Source organism: Phasianus colchicus, chromosome 2, assembly GCF_987193195.1.
Source record: "Phasianus colchicus chromosome 2, bPhaCol1.hap1.1, whole genome shotgun sequence".
In the NCBI taxonomy this organism is placed as follows: Eukaryota; Metazoa; Chordata; class Aves; order Galliformes; family Phasianidae; genus Phasianus; species Phasianus colchicus.
This window is the reverse complement of record NC_143437.1, coordinates 10275519-10295316: the sequence shown is the minus strand read 5'-3', so window position 1 is coordinate 10295316 and position 19798 is coordinate 10275519. Positions and strand designations below refer to the sequence as shown.

Genomic DNA, 19798 nt, shown 5'->3' with positions numbered 1-19798 from the left:
CTAGTCCCAGATGCCACTCTAATGGTGCAAATTTGCCTTACATTTCACTCCCCGCCAACCCCAGAAAATGCCCGGTTCTAGAAGTATGCCTGCCTTTGCTCTCATAGTGCCACTATCAGAAATTACGTAGATTGTGCTGAAAGTGAATTTACTGCCCTTGAGGACACCATAAAGTTCTTCATTTGCCTGATAGAAGCATCTCTCCTTCAGGCATGTACCTCTAGAAGAGCCCCTACCTGACCTCCCCAGGAAGCACATATCTGGAGTTGTGATGGGTAGGGAAAAATGGGGTCACTACCTCAATAGGCTAAAGGTCACAGCATGAACATTGTCACCATGGGTAAAAGTAATGGGAGCAGCTGGTCAAAAGCATCAATAAAAGCAAAAATCTGACTCGGTAGAGAAAATGAACTGTGAGCCATTTTCTTTACAGCATTTGCTCTGGGGGTTGCACAGATACAACCAGGGTTTGCTCATTAGAAGGCAGGTCTACATTTGAGCTTGTTAGGAATGCAGGATGAGGCTTTGCATCCCATTTAGCAAGCCTGCAAATCATCTGACCACATTTCTTTCCTGTAGATTCCCTCCTAATCATTCCACTGAGGACACAGCAGATAATCTTACATTTAATTTATGCAGCTTTGTTGTTGAGAAGAGTTAATAATGCAAAATGATTTATCCTTGGGGAATAATCTGACCACCCTCCACCCCCCTCCTGGAAAGAAAGAACAGAAAAGGAAGGTGCATCCAGTTCAAATGGTCAGGTAACCAAAGGCAAACCTCCTCACATGTTTGCATTCTTAATTTGAGCACGCGTAATCTCCCATTACATATTGCAAATGTGAATTGCATGCAAACTCTTCTTCAGAGTGAGCTTTTAGTCAAAGTTAGCTGCAGACACATATTTGAAAATCTGGGTCTTGTTTCTTTAAAATATTCATGCACAGGAGCAGGATTTTACAGCTGTCATCTGGATAATTAAACTCTTCATTAACAGTTGTTCTGAAACCAGTAGGTGACCTTTAATTAGGGATGAAAGTACTCAGGAATGGATTTCAAGCATTAAAAAATGCAGAGAACTCCCTCTCTTCCCTCATCTGTTGAAAACCTTTTGTAAAGCATCAGTTTTCCAAGAGAAATAATGCTGGGTGAGACAAACGTGCTTCCAAGTGTAATACAACAGACGAATGCTTCACCTAGCTTTACTGTAACTAAAATTTGTAATTATTTCTCTGTCTCATACATCTTTTGCCATATGTCACCTGGATCTTTGCTACCTCAACCTCAACACCAGCAGACAGATGTATTCACACCAAAAAAAAAAAGAGCCATAAAAATTAACAAGGACACAAGGAGAACAGTGCACAGATCGGAATGTGCTGTATTTGTGGGTGGGTGAAAGAGTGAAGGGCAGGACGGAGCAAGATAGACTTTTTTGTTGAGTCTTCTTAAGATCCAGTGCTAAAATTCTGCACTAATGGGGCCATTCTGGAGGAATGCAGCTCCTAGGCAACAAACAATAGGAATGCACATGGGAAAATCTTATGGAGAGAGAAATCTGAAATGAAGTTCCAGTCAGGGGTTGGCCACTATGGAGATTCATTAGGTATCCTTGGTAGAGTGAGAGGTGGTCACAGTGTTGTGGTTATAATTAGAGATATATTATCACATGAAGAAGAAAATAACAATCACCATATCTTAACTACAATTTCTAGCACTTATCCCACAGTAGCACAGTATTTCTGGAATTCTGACTTACACATGCTTCTCAGGGCACCTCAGCAGACCCTCTGCAGATCAGGTCAAACTCCTATCAAACAGCACACGACGCAGCCATAACCCAGGCTCAGGCTTTATGTAAAGACCACAAGTCACTCAGTGCTCAGAGGAAGAAGAAGGCACATCCCTGGTCACTAGGTATCATGGGATTTGCCACGGAAATGTAATATACAAAATATTTTGTATATGCTGACTCCGTGAAAAGGAGAGCAATTGCATTAGGTGCCATCCAGGCTACAGACAGCACCATTACCAGTCTCCTTTGCATTGCAATTCAGTGTTCTTCTTGTGAGTTACAAAGGTCTGATTAACTTTAATTCTTCCAGCTGCTTCTTTTCTTGCCCAAGCTGTATGTGCAGGCATGTGGCCCTGAACATCTGCCTCAGCTTTTCCCCATCTTGGTTCTTCCCAGGAGAAGTGGTTCATATTGCCTGTGCCCAGTAATGCTCTGCTTTTACCTGCCATCCTCTATTAGCAGAATACCTGCTCCTCAGAAGTATTGCTTCAGAAATCAGCAGCGAGAAGTTCAAAAGTCTGCTCATTGTTCACTCTGTACAGAGTGAACTTGTCTTTTTATGTTGCTTTCCAGTTTCTCTTTGCTATTTTAGCTATTTTTTGAGTGATTGCTGTGAGGATAACTAACCCTTGCCCAAGCTTCAAATGTTCTGCTTTGAAGGAGTCTCTGTTTGAGACAGCCGACATCAATAAATCAGGGTGAAACACAGATTCCCCTCCCTGCCTGCTGCAGATTCCCTGGACTTTGTTGGAAAAAAAACCTGATTTTTACTGATTCAGTTTTCTTTCCCTCATGCCACAGATGTCTTGGCAGCAGGAGGCATTCCCTAGTGAAAAGCCAGAGAAAGTGGGGCCTTCAAAAATTAGAAAAGTAAAGCCAAACTAGGGCAGCTTTCAATGGGCCTCCACATTCCCCCAACACTGCCTGATGCCACTTCAAGGAAAGGCCCAAAGCCTTTCTTTTTCCTCTCTCTTTTTCAAATTTCCTGGACCAAAATTGGCACTAAAACAGGACTCACCCTAACTTGCTGTCTCTACCTACATCCTATTACATAATACAGTACCAAAATTTCAAGTTAGGTACTAAAAACGGTATTTATATTACCTGCACTAGCATCCTATGTTCCTCAGCAGAGCCAACTTGCCTAGACCTGGCAAAAATTGAGTTGAGCTAGATGTCTTTCCCACAGGTATTGAGGCCATATCTCCATGGCACTGCATTTTTTGCCATATTGACTTAACCAAGATTTGTTTTATATCCAACGACTCCAGTTTCTCCTATTACCCTGCCTTTCACCAGGACTACAGATTCTCTCCCTTCAACAACTGCTGCTACTCACACCACCACTTTTAGCATCAGTTTTCCTTCCTTCCAGGGACAGTATTATCTTTTCATGTGCTTACACTGGAGTTACAAGACTCATTAGTCACTTAAAAAAACATCCAAGGCATTAGAGTTTTTTTCTTTCCACATAAAGGTGTTGTTTACATCTTGGAAATGCTCTGTCTACAAAATGTTCTTCCATTCAACACCATCACAACTACCACTCAGCTTCAGTGCAGGTGCTTTAGCATGCAGTTCCTGAAGGCACCAGTCAGCAGTGTTTTTGGACTTGGTTCCACTGTCGCTTGTGCATCTATGCCAATTAGACAAGGGTCGTCACTCTTGCCTCTTCAGAAATGATTTTTGACTGCCCTGACTGTAGGTGTTAGTCCTACTACAGCGTTCAGCCGTGCAAGCAGAAGAGATTTGCTTTTACCCAGGAGAAAAGTCATTCGAAAGCTAAGTGAAACTGGGGAGATAACAGGCAACCTGTGTTCACAACAGCCTTATCATTACTCAAAGACTTCAAAGAGCAACAGAAGGGCTGCCAAATTGTAAATTAAGTACTTACAATTTGGTAGAGCTCTACTTGTTGCTGTAGGTGAAACATTCTTTCCTTTGGATATCACAGAATCCCTGTTGCATACATCACATAGCATCACAGGGCAGTTTTCACCACTGCTAAGTTGCGTCCCAGATCTCATGCTGTCAGTGCTGCCTTCTTTTAGCACTGTGGAACACCTTGTGTGAAACTAGCACACACCCCTGACCACAAAGTAAAGGGCTAACAGTCACGTAACTAACTAGGCAACTAGATAGGTCTAACTTTATTTCTTGAAAATCACTTTCCTTTGGCTAGCTCTCTCTTTAGGACTAATTCACTGAGAAATACCTTGTTTTTCTTCTGCCACCGTTCTGATGTGAGTCATAGTTTAATTGGATACTTAGTTATTTTCTTTGTAATTAAAGAACCCATAGCAGGTTTTCACTGGGTGACAGACAACATCAGTGCTCTATCTGGTATCCTCTTGCCTTGCAGGCATTGGTGATGATACTTCAGACTGTGAGTGAACTGAGGCTGTTTGCACAACACATGCTTCCTCTGTTCATAGTGTTACTGCAGCCTCTACACTTTCCTAATTCTTGCAAAGCTCCAGTTAACCACTGTGTGTAGGCAATAACTACATAACTACATACTTATATAAGTAGGCAGACATCTTCAGAGAATCCTAAATAACCAGTAATACCTAGGTAAAGCACCGAGGGATGTGGACACCTCACTTGAAGACAAAACTTTATCACCCCTATAGCCTCAGTAAGCTGTTTGAGGGAATGGGTTATGGTTTAGCATGAGATAAAATGATGATCTGCCCTATATTTTGTAATATTTATGCAAAGGAGGTCCCCAGAATCTCCCTTCTTATCTTCATGGTTTCTCCTCATAACCCAAAAGACCACAAGAATAGCATAGCTTCTGGTAGGTGAACCTGGAGACTTGCCACTGGCAGAGCGAGAACAACAACAAATGGGACAGACAGACACCACTGGGGAAAAAAAGATGTGTCAAAGCACTCAAGAGGAGCTTTTGTCATATATCAGAAGCAGAACAATTGTCTTAATATTAAGGCTGTACCCAGAAACCAAGATGGCACTGGGACAAAATCTTCCACGTCCTGTCCTCTGCAGCAAGGAGATGACTGCAGTCAGAGGAGAGTCCTGGGAGGATTTCAAAGGCTTTTTCCCTTTTAGAATGTCAGCAAAATGAAGAAATGATATTGAGGAAGGAGGGAGGCGGAGATGGAGAAAATGAAATTTCTCTCACTTAAAATAAGACTACACAAATAATTCTTATGAAGCAGTGAAAAGAATTGCACTGAAGAGGCTCATAAAAACACAATGTCTAATTTTTCTAAGCTGGGTGTCCTGCAAGCAATGGTCTGCACTGAGACTAATATTCATCCCTGTTCAGAGTATGAGCACAAGAGCCATTTCCACAATAAATGACCTTTAAGCAGGGCTGACATGATGTGTAAGTTTTGTGCCAGCCCTCTGCACTGCAGCAAATTGCACATCAGGAAGGTAACGTTTGCCTTTCATCTATGAAAAATTGCTCACATCCTCCACCACCACCCCTAGCCATTCCTATCACACATTTGTTTGCAAGTAATTTTGACTAGGAGGCGCAGGAAAGAGGCATCCAGGCTACAGGAGCACCTGAGCTCCTCTCTGCTCCAACCGCATGGAAAATAACAGAAAGAAGAAAGCCTAGGCAAAGGGATGGTGTTGTAGGTCTAAGCCTTTTCAAACGAGCACCCTCTCTTCTGCAGCCCGTGGCTGAAGACCACAGAAGCTGCTGTCCTCCCAGCAGCCAAGCTGCTGGGTTGATCATTGCTTCTGAAAAAGAATTTCTTTGTATCATAGACCAGGCTGCCCAGAGCCACATCCAGCCTTGCCTATAAGCAAACCCTACTGAGATCTTCTGCTGAATTACAGTTGAATTTCCTTGTAGACACACACACAAAGAAGTTGTTTCATCACCAAGCACAACTTTTACCACAAGTCTCTCACTGTCTCATTATCTTCTTCCAAGCTTTGTCTTCATCTTTCACTTCGCTTGTCATGAAAATTATCCATTCTTAACTAAAGGGTAGATAATAGCAGGACAAGGGGAAATGGTTTTACACTGAAGGAAGGAAGATTAAGGTTAGATATTGGGGGAAGTTCTTTACCAACAGAGTGGTAATGTGCTGGAACAGGCTGCCCAGAGAGGTTGTGGATGCCTCATCCCTGGAGGCGTTCAAGGCCAGGTTGTATGGGGCCGTGGGCAGCCTGGTCTCGTATTAGATACAGAGGTTGGTGGCCCTGCCTGTGGCAAGGGGTTGAAGCTTGATGATCCATGAGGTTCCTTCCAAATCAAGCCATTCTGCAATTCTATGATGCTATAAAGTCCCTCCAAACACCAACAAGTCTGTCTGGAACAAGCAGCCCTGCCTGGAGTCCCATTCCTTTTTGCTCCCTTGGCAATGAAGTCCATATCAGCAAACACAGCTGTGTCTGCAGACAGACTTGAGCCGCTCCTTCAGTCCTCAGAGCTGCACATCCTGACAAACTTACTGTATATGCAATGCATGCTTTCCCCAGGCAGTATGTTAGACACAGCAAAATGAGATGAGGTCCTCAGTAGTTTTGCAAAATTGTTTTTGATCATATGCTGTATGAGTAATTTACAGAGAAAAGCATAGGAAAGAACTGAGCAGATGTTGTCCACTGACTGTGCAGGCATGAAAAGAAAAGGGGTGGTAGGAGCAGCTTGGAAGAGGGCTGACTGCATAGTCTGCCCTCCCATCCACCTCACAGAGCCTCCTTCATTTGACTGCAATATTTCCCAGCAGGTTTGATGCAAATGTATATGATAAATGTATATGATAAGCAAAGGAGCAAGAAGGAAGCTGGGAAAATAAACATGTTTAGCAGCTTGTGCTTTGGCACTGCATTCTTTGTGCTACTTATTAACTAATAGGACATAGAAATATGGCGGTGCTTGAACAGTATCAACTACTCATGTTGAGTGACAACCAGGCATGAGTCCAGCAAGTTGAGTGCTTTTCTGCTTGTGTCATTTCCTACCTTTTTGCATCTCTTTGAACCGATGCTGTTACATCTTTCTCTCGTCTCCACACTTGTCCGTCCCTGTAGCAGACAGCAGTTATGGAGTCTGAAATAGAAAAATATTGCAATCAAGAAAACTCTACTTAAAAACTAAGAATATCTATTTTTTTCCTTTGATTTTTTTGTCTTTTTTCCTTCAAAACATCCTTTGTAATCCTGAACATCACTGTGAAATGGATATTGACAGTTCTCATTTATTTTAGAGAAGACTTCATCAAAGGAAATGTTGCAGTATTCTTTCCCTCGCCTCTACACATATGCTTCTCATCCCCCTCCCCCTGCACACACAAACACTGTGGTTTTCTTTCCCATTCCCTCTTCTGTTCCGTGTCTGCAAGCACAGACAAAGAACACGGCTCTTGGATGGGAATGAGCTACGTTCCTCAAACACAGACAGCTTGTACAGAGGTCTAGGGGACTCAGCGATTGGGCTCTGTTTCCTAGGGTAAGGAAGAAACTGAAAGGTGAGACAATTTGTTTGAGAAAATCAGAAGGCACAGATGGAGAAACCCGAAAACATCCGTGTCCTGACTGGAGGTGAACTTTTGCAGACAAAGAACTCACCCTTTATAAGAGCCAGGTTTAGATAGCTTGAGATGATCTGCTGTGAAGGAGAAAGGTAGTGAGTGATGCTAGCAGTTCTAAGAACACATTATCACATTATTTACGTGACATCAGATGGTATTTATCAGTTAACAAGAATAATAGCACATTAAAGACCTATTGCTTTTAAAGCCCTCCCAGGAAAGAAAACAAACATAAAACACTGCTAGGCAGTCTCTGACAATGAAGTCAGGCTGGACAGGCAATGTATGCCTTCCTCAATGCTCCATGCCCCACAAGGGACCTGTGTGCCCTGGCTGTCCCTGCTTCCTCCTGCAGCTGCCAGCAGGGCTTGGTGGGCAGGAGAACAGGGTGGCCTTGTGCAAGACACCTGTCCCACCCAGCACCAGTGTTTTGTGATCACCTGCTATTTTTATATTTGTAACCCTTCGTTGTGTTTTCCTGGCTATTCCCTTAATTGCATTAATTTATATTTGCATAGAAAATCCAATCCCAACTCATCTGTATAAATAATTCAGAAGCTTCCCTTTCCTCTTCAAGTAGCAAGCAGCTGTCCTGGATTCCTACTGCATCCAGTGCTTAGAATATGAATGTGGTGGCATCAGTTACTGCTGCAGTTCAGTAGCAGTTTCTGTCATACATTTCAGCATTATTTATAACTTGATCACTATGCTTTCTAGACTCAGCCCATGCATCTTCCAGGAATGGACATCATGTTCACTTCTTGGAGAGGCTCCAAAAGCAGCAGTAAGTATTCCCTTCTCCCACCCATCAAGCTTTCTTCTGGACAGCTTGCTTAGCCCTTTCTGTTGCTATGACAAAGCTGAAGGAACTGTTACCCTCTTCCTCTGCACCAGGAGCACTCACTCACCACTATACCTCCTGAACACCCCTGAGCAGGCTCAGGCCACCTCATCTCAGAGGAATTCATTGTGATGTGCATTCATGGCAGTCATTTTACACTAGTAAAACAATACAAATACTAATGAATTCTGGGCTTGTTTTGAGGCAATAAAACAGGCTTTCCTGTTGAAGGCTCAGAGAAGCCTGTGCAGGAGGAACTGACTGCAGTTTCTGAGTGCCTGAAAACTTTTAAAACCAGACTTTTTGCCAATGGGAATACAACAAAGCTTGTGACCAGGACAGCTGGAGTAAAAGTGATGGGCATGCCCCAAGGCTGCATCAGGCTTTTGAGACAGTCTGCATGAACAGCAGAGGTGCACAATCCTACTATGGGGATCCCCAAAGAGGTGAAGCAGTGGCACTCCAAAGGGCATATCTACTTTCCTGGAAGCATCAAGGTTCATGGGCAGCCCACCTGTGTCTTCACCTGTGGGAAACTTGCCAGCGACAGCAATCAAAGTGTTTCAAGTTGCTGAGCATCAAGGGAAATTCTGCCTTGTGAGCCTTGCTTGTTGCCCAGAGTGATAAAGAGATTTCCAGCCCATGTCTCATGCACTCATATCATCATGGAAAGGATCCCCTCCCTCCTTCACCCTCCAGCAAACTCCAAAACTCCGCAAAGAAGTGGACACAGGGTGCAAGGGATAAAGCTCCTTTCTGATGCAGTTTTCAGGCCAGAAGAGCCATAAATGGAGGCGGTTTCACCTGGATCAGCCCCCAGGGAGCAGGCATACTGCCTTAGGCACAGTGCTGCCTTTGGGTCCTTCCCCAGCCCAAGGTCATCCCCATGGTTAGCCCTCCTCCCTGGAGCTGCTCTGTCTGAAAAATGAGTGCCTCTGAGAATGCTATGGCAGAACACTCCCACGCACAGCTGCAGAGGGAGTTATTTAACAGCACGGATGTTATTGAAGTGCAGACTGTAGAGCCCCTTCTCTTCCTGCAGTATAAAAGGCAGCATTACATCATGCCTGTGCTGAGAAACACTCCTCCTTTAAGGACAGCATAGAGAGGTTATCTAAGAAAACACGACAAAAATGCAAGGGTGCAGGCAGGTGGGCACAGACAAGGCCAGATCCTTCCACTCCTGTTGTTGTTGACCTTGCTTGTGTTGTTCTTCTTCTCCCTGCCTGTGGGACATAACACCCTGGGGAGAGGAGAGGATGAGGGTTTGTGGTTCCCCATTTCTTCTGCTGTCCAGGACAGAAATACCCATAAGAGTTCAGCATGATGGAAATGTATCTCACCTGAGGTGTTAAAGCCCTAAGGTGCCAAATGTCTCCTGGGAGCCTAAGAAGAGCCAAAGACCACAAGGTATATCAACAGCATATGAAAGGCACACAGAAAACAGGAACTATAATCAGTCCAGGCCAGACCAACCACAACCAAGGTAGTAGTTTCTCCCACGCTATGTTAAAGATCCTCAGATTTCATTTCTGCTCTCTGTGCTGATGATGCTGACAAGAGTTAGGATATATTTAATACCAGGTGAAAAGTTTAAGACAATGCTGCACATGAATGAATCCTTACAGGAGTCTGACAGAGATTTGCTTGCAGCAAAAAGGCAGACATTCATCTTGATATCTTTCCTGTAACCTACCACTGCAAATATGTCCCTTTGTTGCTCTCTCTCCTCCTTCCCAAATAAGCATTTCACCTAGGAAAAAAAAAAATAGAAAAATAAATTTGTTTCCAGCCCTATAATAGATGCACTTCTTTTACTTCAGGATTGATCTCTTTGTGTGTTGGTAAAAATTTACAGTCTACTTCCAGTATTTTTGTCACATATTTCCACATTTTTCTATTTATGGGACAAATTATATCAATAAAAATCCAGTTTGCTCTGCTGTATTTAGGGAACAACTCCTGTATGAGAGCTGATTCTCTAAAGTTCTCAGTTTCTCCTACAAAATGGTCTACAGCTTAACATCCTTCTTGGGAAGAAGAACATCCTCAGAGTTGCCTGGGGGAAGATCAAGAATAAAGCATTTTCCATATAGCTTAGGACAAAAATTGATGTCCCATTAAATGCAGGAAGTTTAGAAGGGCAGCAGTGGCGGTGCTCAATGAAGATCTACTTTTGATTGATTTAATAGTATCAGATACTCTCTGGTGATTATATTAAACAAATGGTATTAAATCTTTAAGAAGAAAATAAATAACTTTTAATTTTGAAAAAATAATAAAGGCAAAACATCTCTATAGCTACAGCACTGTTATCTGGTAAAATATCCAGAATTTAGGTGTCATACATTAGCCAAGAATATTCATTTCTATTTATGAATTATAACAGTAAAAAGAGATGCTTTGAAAAAAAAACAATTAAGAATGGTCTGAAAATTAAAACAACAGCAAAACCTTCATAAAATAAAACCTCAAATTCTGTTTCTGGAGCTGTTATTGGAAAGGTTGCCGTATTTGTGTGAAATCACACAGATGAGACGTGTGCAAGCATTCTGCTCAGCATGAACCCCAAACACCCACCAGAGTGCTAGATTAACTGCAATAACATGTCCCAAAAGGCAGATACATTGCAAAGCAAACTGCACAACTCTTTAGTGCGCTACGACACCCAGAAGGAGAAGGTACCATTGAACGTTCCAAATATACCAAGCCTACAACAATGAATCACAAGGCTGCAAGAAAAACACATGACCATTGTGCCAGCAACAGCCAGATGTTGCCACAGAAGGGAAAAGTCAGTCTCTGAGGAAGAATGGGCTCCGCATGGGCTGGCTGCTTCCTAGAGAGCTGGAGTTATTTCTAGAAAAAACAGACTGTAAGCAGGAGCTTTGCCCTGGGAAGTACCTATTTCTCTGAAGTGGAGTTATTGAGCACGCGTGAGGAATGAACTTATTTTTTTGTACAATAGGGAAATGCAAAACAAAACGAATGTAGTTCCCTACCTTTCCCACAGTAGATCAGAGACTCGTTCCAATAGGAGTGCCTCAGTTTCATGAAATAATGAACAAAGGAAAATCTGCACAATAAAGCGTGCTTTTTTTCATATGCTCCTAGCATACATGCTTTACTCTTTAACACTTTCTTCCTTTGACATTTATTTTGTAAAAGTAATAAAGTCTTGAAAATAAAGGACATCCTACCTCATGTCCTCTGTGACAGAGCTATCATGAAGCTTTCATGATAGATGTGATTTATCAGCTGAACGTATCAGACCATAGGGTCAAGCCAAACTCCACAACTGAACAAAACTACACAACTCATTGCCTAAATCTTGGTATAGATCCAGGTAAAACAATCAAATTCTCCATTGGTTATGGACATGGCACTTCTCAGGTTGCTAGATGACTGTACTCCCCTCAGGGATAGCTCACAGCTCCCCAGCTGTTCCACTGCCTCAAGAATGAGAATAAAATCACTAAAAGTGGAACACTGCAGTGAGAGCCAGCCAGTTCCTGCCAGCACTGACTCCCCTGACTAATCTGAGCCCGATCGATTTGGAAAAATCTTGTTCTTCTCTATCATCTGCTTGGTTGGAGGTATAAAGGAAAAATCTGACTTGTTTCTGTGTTTTAAATATTGTCACACATCAAATGACTGCTTTTATTTTAGAACATGAAGTGGCCAGCCTGTCCTTATTGAAACAGGTTGCATCAGCTAATGGTCCCTTCCATTAACTCATGTCCATTCCCAAAGGCAAGTTGAGGAATTCTGGTTTACAGATCTAAGTAGTGCTTTACATTTAGCTCATTGGAGGGCAAACAACTACCAGGAAATAAAGAATCTGATCCATAAAAAATACACAGCTGGAACCAGCACTGAGATTACTTCTCCCATTTCAGACAAATGGGGACCCAGAATACTCGCCATGTGACTCCTACTAATGATCACAAAACAAATCAGTGAGGTTTTGCATTTTCTGGGGACAGCTAAATTATTTGCCATTTGCACTAAAGATTTCCAGTGCCTAATAGATCTCAAAGCAAACCCTGCTGGAGCCAGTCGGGAACTGGCAGCCAGGTGAGTTTTGCATGACTTTTAAGTTTGATGGAAAATATTTCTCGCTGCTGGGAGTTACTGAATTTAATTGCTTCAAGTCGCAATCATAAAGTTAATTAAATAAATAAATAAAAGGCAGAAAGAATTCATCTTTGCTTCACAACAGAGAGAGGAGAAAAAAAACCACACAATCTCAAACTGAGGCCAAAGTGTGGTAAAAGAGCTCATTAATGCTGGTAACTGAGCCTAACTCAGTGTAAAGAAGAACGCTTTAAACGTCTGAATATATTCAACTACATATGAAACAGTTGTTTAGGGTAAGGACAAATGCTCACCCAAGCCCGGATTTCAGCAAACCCCTCTTCCCAGAGCATAACCACCTTGTATTCTCAAGAAGAGACGTTCTGCCATGATTGCAGAGGCAAAAGAAGACACGTTAATGATGTATTTGCATGCTGGGGACTGTTCTAGGATTCAAATTCAAATATGCCAATATTTCAAATATTTCAAATATTCAAATATTGTGTAACCACAGGAGGTTTGTGCTGAATGCTGCAGTAATGGAAGGATATCAAGGCCAGGCTGGATGTGGCTCTGGGAAGCCTGGTCTGGTGGTTGGTGACCTTGCGCATAGCAGGAGGGTTGAAACTAGATGATCATTATGGTCCTTTTCAACCCATTCTATGATTCTATGACATTTCTTTTAAAAGCGATCTCACTCTGAAGTCATTTTGCTAATTCCCTTTGGCTTTTTGGATAGCCTGGGATTCTTTTCTCAATTTCACAACTGGTGCAAAAATCTTCAAAAAACTTGTTAAGAAACCTGTTTCTGATAAGATCAGAATATGGGAAGTTTTACCTGAAAAAATAACACGAAACTTATTAGCTAGACAAAGGAAAAATGTCATAAATTTGTCATAAAATGAATTACTTTGGATATAGCTCTCTGCTATATAATCAGAGCTTACATTTTAGAGCAAAACATAAGCTAGTTTTAAAGAAAAAATAGCACATCTTGTGGAAATTTAAGAAAAGGTAAATTTTAAAAGGAAGTATAAAAAAATAAATAAAATAACAGAACTGGATCTTGCATTTCAGGAATGAATAATAAATTCAAACATTGAGTTCATGTTTGTTCTTCAAAGCCATATTCTTTTTCAGCATACTTATTGTCAGCGTTTTTTTCCCTTGCTCAGCTTGTTGCTAATTACCACTGGTGAGAAATTTCTGGAGCCACAAAAAAGGAAGGTTTAAAAAAAAAATTGCTGTCATCACTGTTATAAGTGCACAGCACAAATTACTAATATTTCCAATGGTCTCATAACAGAAAGGGGTGTTAGTTCTGTCTTACAGATGGCAAACATGGGCATAGATCCTTGAAATCATTTGATGCAGCCCTGCAGAACACCTGAGGCTCTGCTCACCTTATCAAGTAGCACAGTTTTCTCAAAGAGTGGAGCTGTAGAGAAGAATATGTGAAGACAAGAGGTCCATAATATTTTGTGCGTTTTACAATACCCATGCAGGTAGCTCTTCCTATTTATTTACTTCAAGTCTGGATCCATAGAATGGCTTTGGTTGGAAGGGACTTCAAGGATTATCAAGCTTCAACCCTACCTGAAAGTGAAGGCCATCAACTTCCATATCTAATACTAGACCAGAGTGCTTAGGGCTGCATCCAATGGAGATCCATAGAGACAATCCCACATTAGCAGACAGAGTGCATATGTGCACATCTTCAGCGTGCTCCAAAAAGTTCACGGGGTCCAAGACTACTCTGCAAGGAGAACAAAAATTCCAGTGAAGAGGGATGATAAGAAAACTGATATCAAAACATACTCCAGCTGTGTTCTAAAATGCTAATGCAGACTACATTGCATGTACTGAGATAAACCAGGCTAATTCTGGTCCCATTTATATCATCTTTTCACTTCAAACTAGAAAAAGGTGCACTGTGAGATGATTTGAGTGTTTCAGAAGTAGTAGCCAAAACAGAAGTAGTCACTATAGCACTCAGTCAACTGTTACTACTGATTGCCTGAAGATGGGGATTGTCCAAGTTCCATTCTTCATTCTTCTTCTGTACTCTTCTTCATGCCATAACCATTATCAGGCTATTTATAAATGGATATGAAAGCTGCACATCAAGGAAAAGAAGAATATCTTTTTCTTTTGATGGTACATTGCTTGAAAATGTGGGAGCTTTTTTCCAACTAAAACCTCACTTCTCGTAATACTGGAAATGTCCTCAACTGTCCTTAGAGTCCGACCTTCCCTTATGGAAGCATTTACTACCACATGCTACTGGGGGCTAAGGAAGCAATCAGTGTAAGAGATGAAAGAGATGCTGAGACAGCAGTCATGACCTTGATTCTATGGTCAGTGGCAAGGTGAAGTGAAACCCAAGATCCAAACAGTACTCAGCTCTGTCCAAAACCAGTCTGACAACAGACCTGTGATGAAGCACAAGAAATCTAGTTACATCTGTACGAATTTTTCTTTCATGAATAGATGACATGTTCCTTCTAAAAGAAACTTGCACAATTTAAAGACAAAGTCAATGAGGAATACTGACTATGGCTAATATCACAGTGTTATGATGTCTGTGCAAAAGAGGCCCTCTTTTCTTTCTATTCCTTCCAGATTCTGCCAGTATCAAAGGATCACCCAAGTGCTTTGTGCACATGCATTATTCAAGACATGCACTTTTTAATGAGAAATTTTACACAGAGAAAGCAGGCACTGGTAAGATGTACAGTGTAAACAATACGTAGAGAAGTTATCAGTATGTACATGGTGGTAATATTAGGCAATAAAGGTGCTACTACAATTGATTGATATGCCTTAATAATGCCTTTCAGTTTTCCTAAGGGAGGAAGAAGAAAATGGAACTGAGACTTCCCCGTGTTAAGGATAGTATTTGCTAAGTTCGTATTTCTTTACAGTCACTTTCTAGGAAAGGACTTTGCAATGAGTGTAATCTTCTCTTAAAGAACCCTCCCAGTGTGCTTCCCTTTACGAAATGGCATTAGCTGGTATTAAAATACACATTTATTCACATGGAATTGAAAACATTCTTATTTCATTAGGCTTCTACAAGTATATGGTAATAGTAAACGTATCGGGTCACTGCACTATCTGCATCATGTTTATCTCCTTTTAGATTCTGCTGGCAAGCATAGGAATAGATTAGAGCAAAATATATTTTAATACAACACAAAACACAAAGCACTTCAAAATAAAATCATTCTTTTCCATCTGCTTTCTTTATGAGTTTTGCCTAAGGGTTTTATTTCATAAAAGCCAGACAGAAGCTCAGCAGCTTGTGCCATCCAGAGACTTTAAATGTGGGGATGGAGATTGTAAAGGTGGTTTGAGATTTCCAAGCTGAACTTCTGTGTTCATAAGAAAGAACCACTTGCCCATAATGGCAAAGCCAAATTTGTACAGAATCTGTACAGGAGGAAGAAAAAAATAATGTGATTCTATCAGCATAAACATAATATAATGAGCTGCTTTACGGAAGAGCCCAGTCCTTCACTGTACAGACACCCCAACCATCACAGAATCACAGAATCGTAGGGGTTGGAAGGGACCTCCAGAGATCATCGAGTCCAACCCCTCTGCCAAAGCAGGATCCCTACACCATCCTTAGACCCAAGCCTTCCTGCAGAGTCCCAGGACTTTCCTGAGCTTACTCACCCCTTTGGCCTGAAGCTACTGCTTGTTTAACCCACTGTGACCTCTCTGACTTTCAATACTTTAAAGTCCATAGAAGGCAACACATCACATCAGCTAAAAAACATCACCCAACACCATCTGCAGCTAAGTTTCCTGCAAAGGTAACTGAGCATGGTGTGTACTTAAGGGACATAGGGACCCCAACAGAAGCCTGTATAAGATGCCTCCATGAGTGATTATTATTAATTTTTAAATGCATTAATGTATTTATGTCCGTTTTGAATCTCTTTCCAATCTCTGTTCTTACTCCCTTTCTCATGCTGTGTTACAAAGCTGGCTGTTTCCAAAATGTAAGTAGACATATACAATTAATAGCCTACTTCTCAGCATTGCATAAACAAGACACATAACTGGCAGAACTTAGCTTTATTGTGCTGGAAGCTACATGCCAGTTAATAAGACACATTTTGCTTCATCCCTTGGTCATGTGTTATGCACTCCCAGCAGTCTTCCCTCCAACATTACTGACCACTCTGCCACTTTCCCCACTATCATAAACTTCACAGAATTTTATTATTTCCACTCATTATATCAAAGAACAATTGCTAAATATCACCAAATTGGTAGTTGCTAAACTTCTAAACCACTGCTGAATACAGTATTGAATGCAACAAGCATTCCCTCTATTGAATCACAATTTTACATTCACAGTTGCATTCTGTAATTTGGCAGCTTAATTGCTATACAAACCACCTACATGGGCCCACCATGGTCTTTGCAGACTGCTAATCTTTTCATCAAGACGGCAGATTTCAATTGTTTTGCAGAAATCAAAATATATGGTGTTGACATTATTAAACAGAGCAAAGTGATGTTTCAGAAATCTACAGCAACACTTCTGTTATTATTTTAATTCCTTACTTATGGATCCTTCCTTTTACGTGATTTATCCTCCAGAGAGCCAGGAGATTAATTGGTCTATAATTTGCTGGGTCATTCAATTTACCCTATCAAATAGTGGCACAATATTAGCTCTGGCATTCCTCGGCCCTCATGCTCTAAGACTTGTTAGAAATCAGTGCAAGCAGGTCATACATCTCCTCAGGCAATCCTTTCCATACTTTTGGATGCAGGCGCAAGAGTCATGAGATTTAAAAGTGCTTAACTTCAATAGTTATTTAACATCCTCTCTAATTAAGAACAGAAGACAAAGCGTTTGTTACCATGCTGAGACACAAAGCCATCATTCTGCTTCTTCTTGACCATAGGAAAAAACTACCATTGACTGAGGCAAAACTTTGGGGGATAGATGCTATTTTTATTAGACTGATAGCACTGATCACAGAGATAGTAGGTCTAATAAAAGATTTTATCACTATGAGAAGTTCACCTTACCTAAATCTTTAAATTACCAACAGTGTTATGGGAAGAATTCTACTTTTTTTAGTGTTGAGACTGATTGTTTTATAATTCTTGTCTGTGACTTTCCATGTCCCAAGGCTAAGGGCTCATCTGTTCCTCATACATTTGAGGAGTTACAGAATTGCAGGGGTTGGAAGGGACCTCAAGAGATCACCAAGTCCAAACTCCTGCTGAAGTAGGCACTCTACCATAGGTTGCACAGGTAGGCATCCACCCAGGCCTTGAATATCTTCATAGAAGGAGAATCCATAAGCTCCCTAGGCAACCTGTTCCAGTGCTCCATCACCCTTACTGTGAAGAAGTTCTTCTGCATGTTTGCATGGAATTTTCTATATTCAGATTTCAGGCCATTACTCCTTGTCCTACTGCTACATACCACTGAGAAGAGCCTGACCTCATCCATTTACCTCCCTACTCCTTTTAGATATTTATAAGCATTTATCAGATCCCCCCTCAGTCTTCTCCCCAGGCTGAACAGACCCAGATTACTCAGCCTTTCCTCATCCAGGAGATGCTCCAGGTACTTAATCATCTTTGTGGCCCTCCGCTGGACTCCTACTAAAACAAGGAGGTTTACACTGTTCAACACTGTTTTCAGCCTCTTTTATCTATTTTCCGAATTTACTGTCAGATTTAAAAACGTCACATTCCCATTTACTCTATGTTAACATGAACTTGTAAACATATCCAGTTTCTCATATAACTGTTGTTCTCACTTCTAATCTGCAGCTGTCTGTATCTTGTATTTCCCTGATGGCCAAATTTCAGGGGCTTGAAATTTAATAAACCTCTCTTGAAGAGTTTTCTATTATCGTTTGTATTCTGATGTTTCAATTTTTCTCATTATCAGCTGGGCTTTTGAGAATTATCCCTCTTTATAGCAGAGAGAAAGTGAGAGAGAGATTGCTGAGCACATCTGTCTTCCAGTTAGGATCAGCAAATGTAGTTGGGGTTCATCACTCATATTTCATCAATGCTATTTACTTTCTTGTGCAGTAATCAAGTTGCCTTGTGTAATAGAACAAAATCTAATACTGTGCTTTCCTAATAATATCTAATATTTATTTTTGTTTGTTCTTAGAGAACTACCTAACATTTTTAGAAACTCTAAGGAAAGCAGTTTTAGCAACTGCTTATTCCCTCTTCTTATCTCACATAAATTATAAGGGGAGGCTGTTGGTAACTTACTGCTTCCCAGTCTTTCCATATGAAGGTCTGTGAGCTTCAGCATGTAAGAGGCTCTTAGATAAATCACTTCAGGGGACAGCATCTTTCTTGCAGAGATCTCCTCCCAGGCTACAAGCATCCAAAATACATACACACCAGCTATTCAATTTAATTTTCCTGCAGAGGCTATGAGCCATGATTTGGGCACTCTGGCTATCTTTGTCTTGCTACCAGCTCTCAATAATACTAATGATATCCAATTTCTTTTCACAAATGGGAATGTGTAATTCCTCTTGTTTATGGCCCAAGCTTCTCATGTTCGTAAAAAGGCTATTAAAGAATTGCTCTTCTTTAAAGCCCTCAGTGCCTTAGCTCTTTGCATGACTGTAACCTTGAGTTTAAACAACATGACTTGGGGCAACTTATTGTGTTAGCGTTTGTTAATTCACCATCATTTGTACGCTGTTTTTAAATCCTTTGGGTCATTTTAGGAGGTAACTCCCCAGAAGATGGGCAAGAGACATAGACCCAAGGCAATTCATGCATCTTCAAGCCTTCCTCTGCTACTTCTGGTGTGCTGACACCTACAGCTCTGCAATGCCAACACGCTAGGGGTGTAAAATACTCCCTCTCTCAGAAGTGGTGGTTTGGAGAATCACATCCAAAGCTTTTCTTAGATGTGCTTTCCTTCCTTACCTATATCACATAATACTGAAGTCCAGAGGTCATCTCCTCTTCCAAAGAAAGCTCTTCTGTATGTCCATACAGCATAGTGATATATACCTATTACATCGAAGTTATTAACAGCACTGGTTTTGGTGACCACAGGTTATGCAATCCACTGTGGCAGTACATATAAAATGCCTCCAATTCTATGAGTAACATCATTTCTCTAGGATGTAAAGCGCATCCAGTTTTCACTCCACTAACGCAGCCTATGGGCAACTCACTTTATCATGATTTCAACTTGCAGCACCAACAGAGGCCTGGAAGACCAAATATTCATTTTCTAACACACATACCCTAATGGATAGCTCCACCCTCCCCCAAGCACTGTTAATCCAGGGCTCGTCCTGAAATAAACACACTTCATGTTGGCTATTTTGCTTTCACTGGTGAGTATTCCTCAGGCAGTTCTGCACAGCCTTGGGATGAGCTGCAGGGATTAGCCCTGAGCAGCCCTCAGGGATATAATGTCAACTGTTCTCAATTTTGGCCTGCGGAGGCAATCTGACAAGTGCAGCTAGACCTGATAACAAAGATCATGCCAGAAAGGTGCCAGATGCAGTGCTGTATCCCCTCTGTTCCCTTGGCACC

The 19798-nt window shown here is 41.4% G+C and overlaps 1 protein-coding gene across 5 annotated transcripts in view; it reads right to left on the bottom strand.

The window, feature by feature from the left end:
• The window catches only part of LOC149918843 (uncharacterized), a 75034-nt gene that overhangs the window by 16133 nt on the left and 39103 nt on the right, over window positions 1-19798 (bottom strand). For 3 of the 5 annotated variants that reach the window (XM_090134760.1, XM_090134764.1, XM_090134763.1), the window contains 4 exons: window positions 13829-13988; window positions 9852-9908; window positions 7352-7391; window positions 6746-6833 (listed from right to left, as the gene is read on the bottom strand). In XM_090134760.1, the coding sequence (XP_089990886.1) occupies window positions 6746-6833; window positions 7352-7391; window positions 9852-9908; window positions 13829-13988 (345 nt within the window). Of the gene's footprint in view, window positions 1-1377; window positions 1506-6745; window positions 6834-7351; window positions 7392-9851; window positions 9909-13828; window positions 13989-19798 lie in introns of those variants that run through there. The other 2 variants (XM_090134762.1, XM_090134761.1) reach the window with 2 other exon arrangements.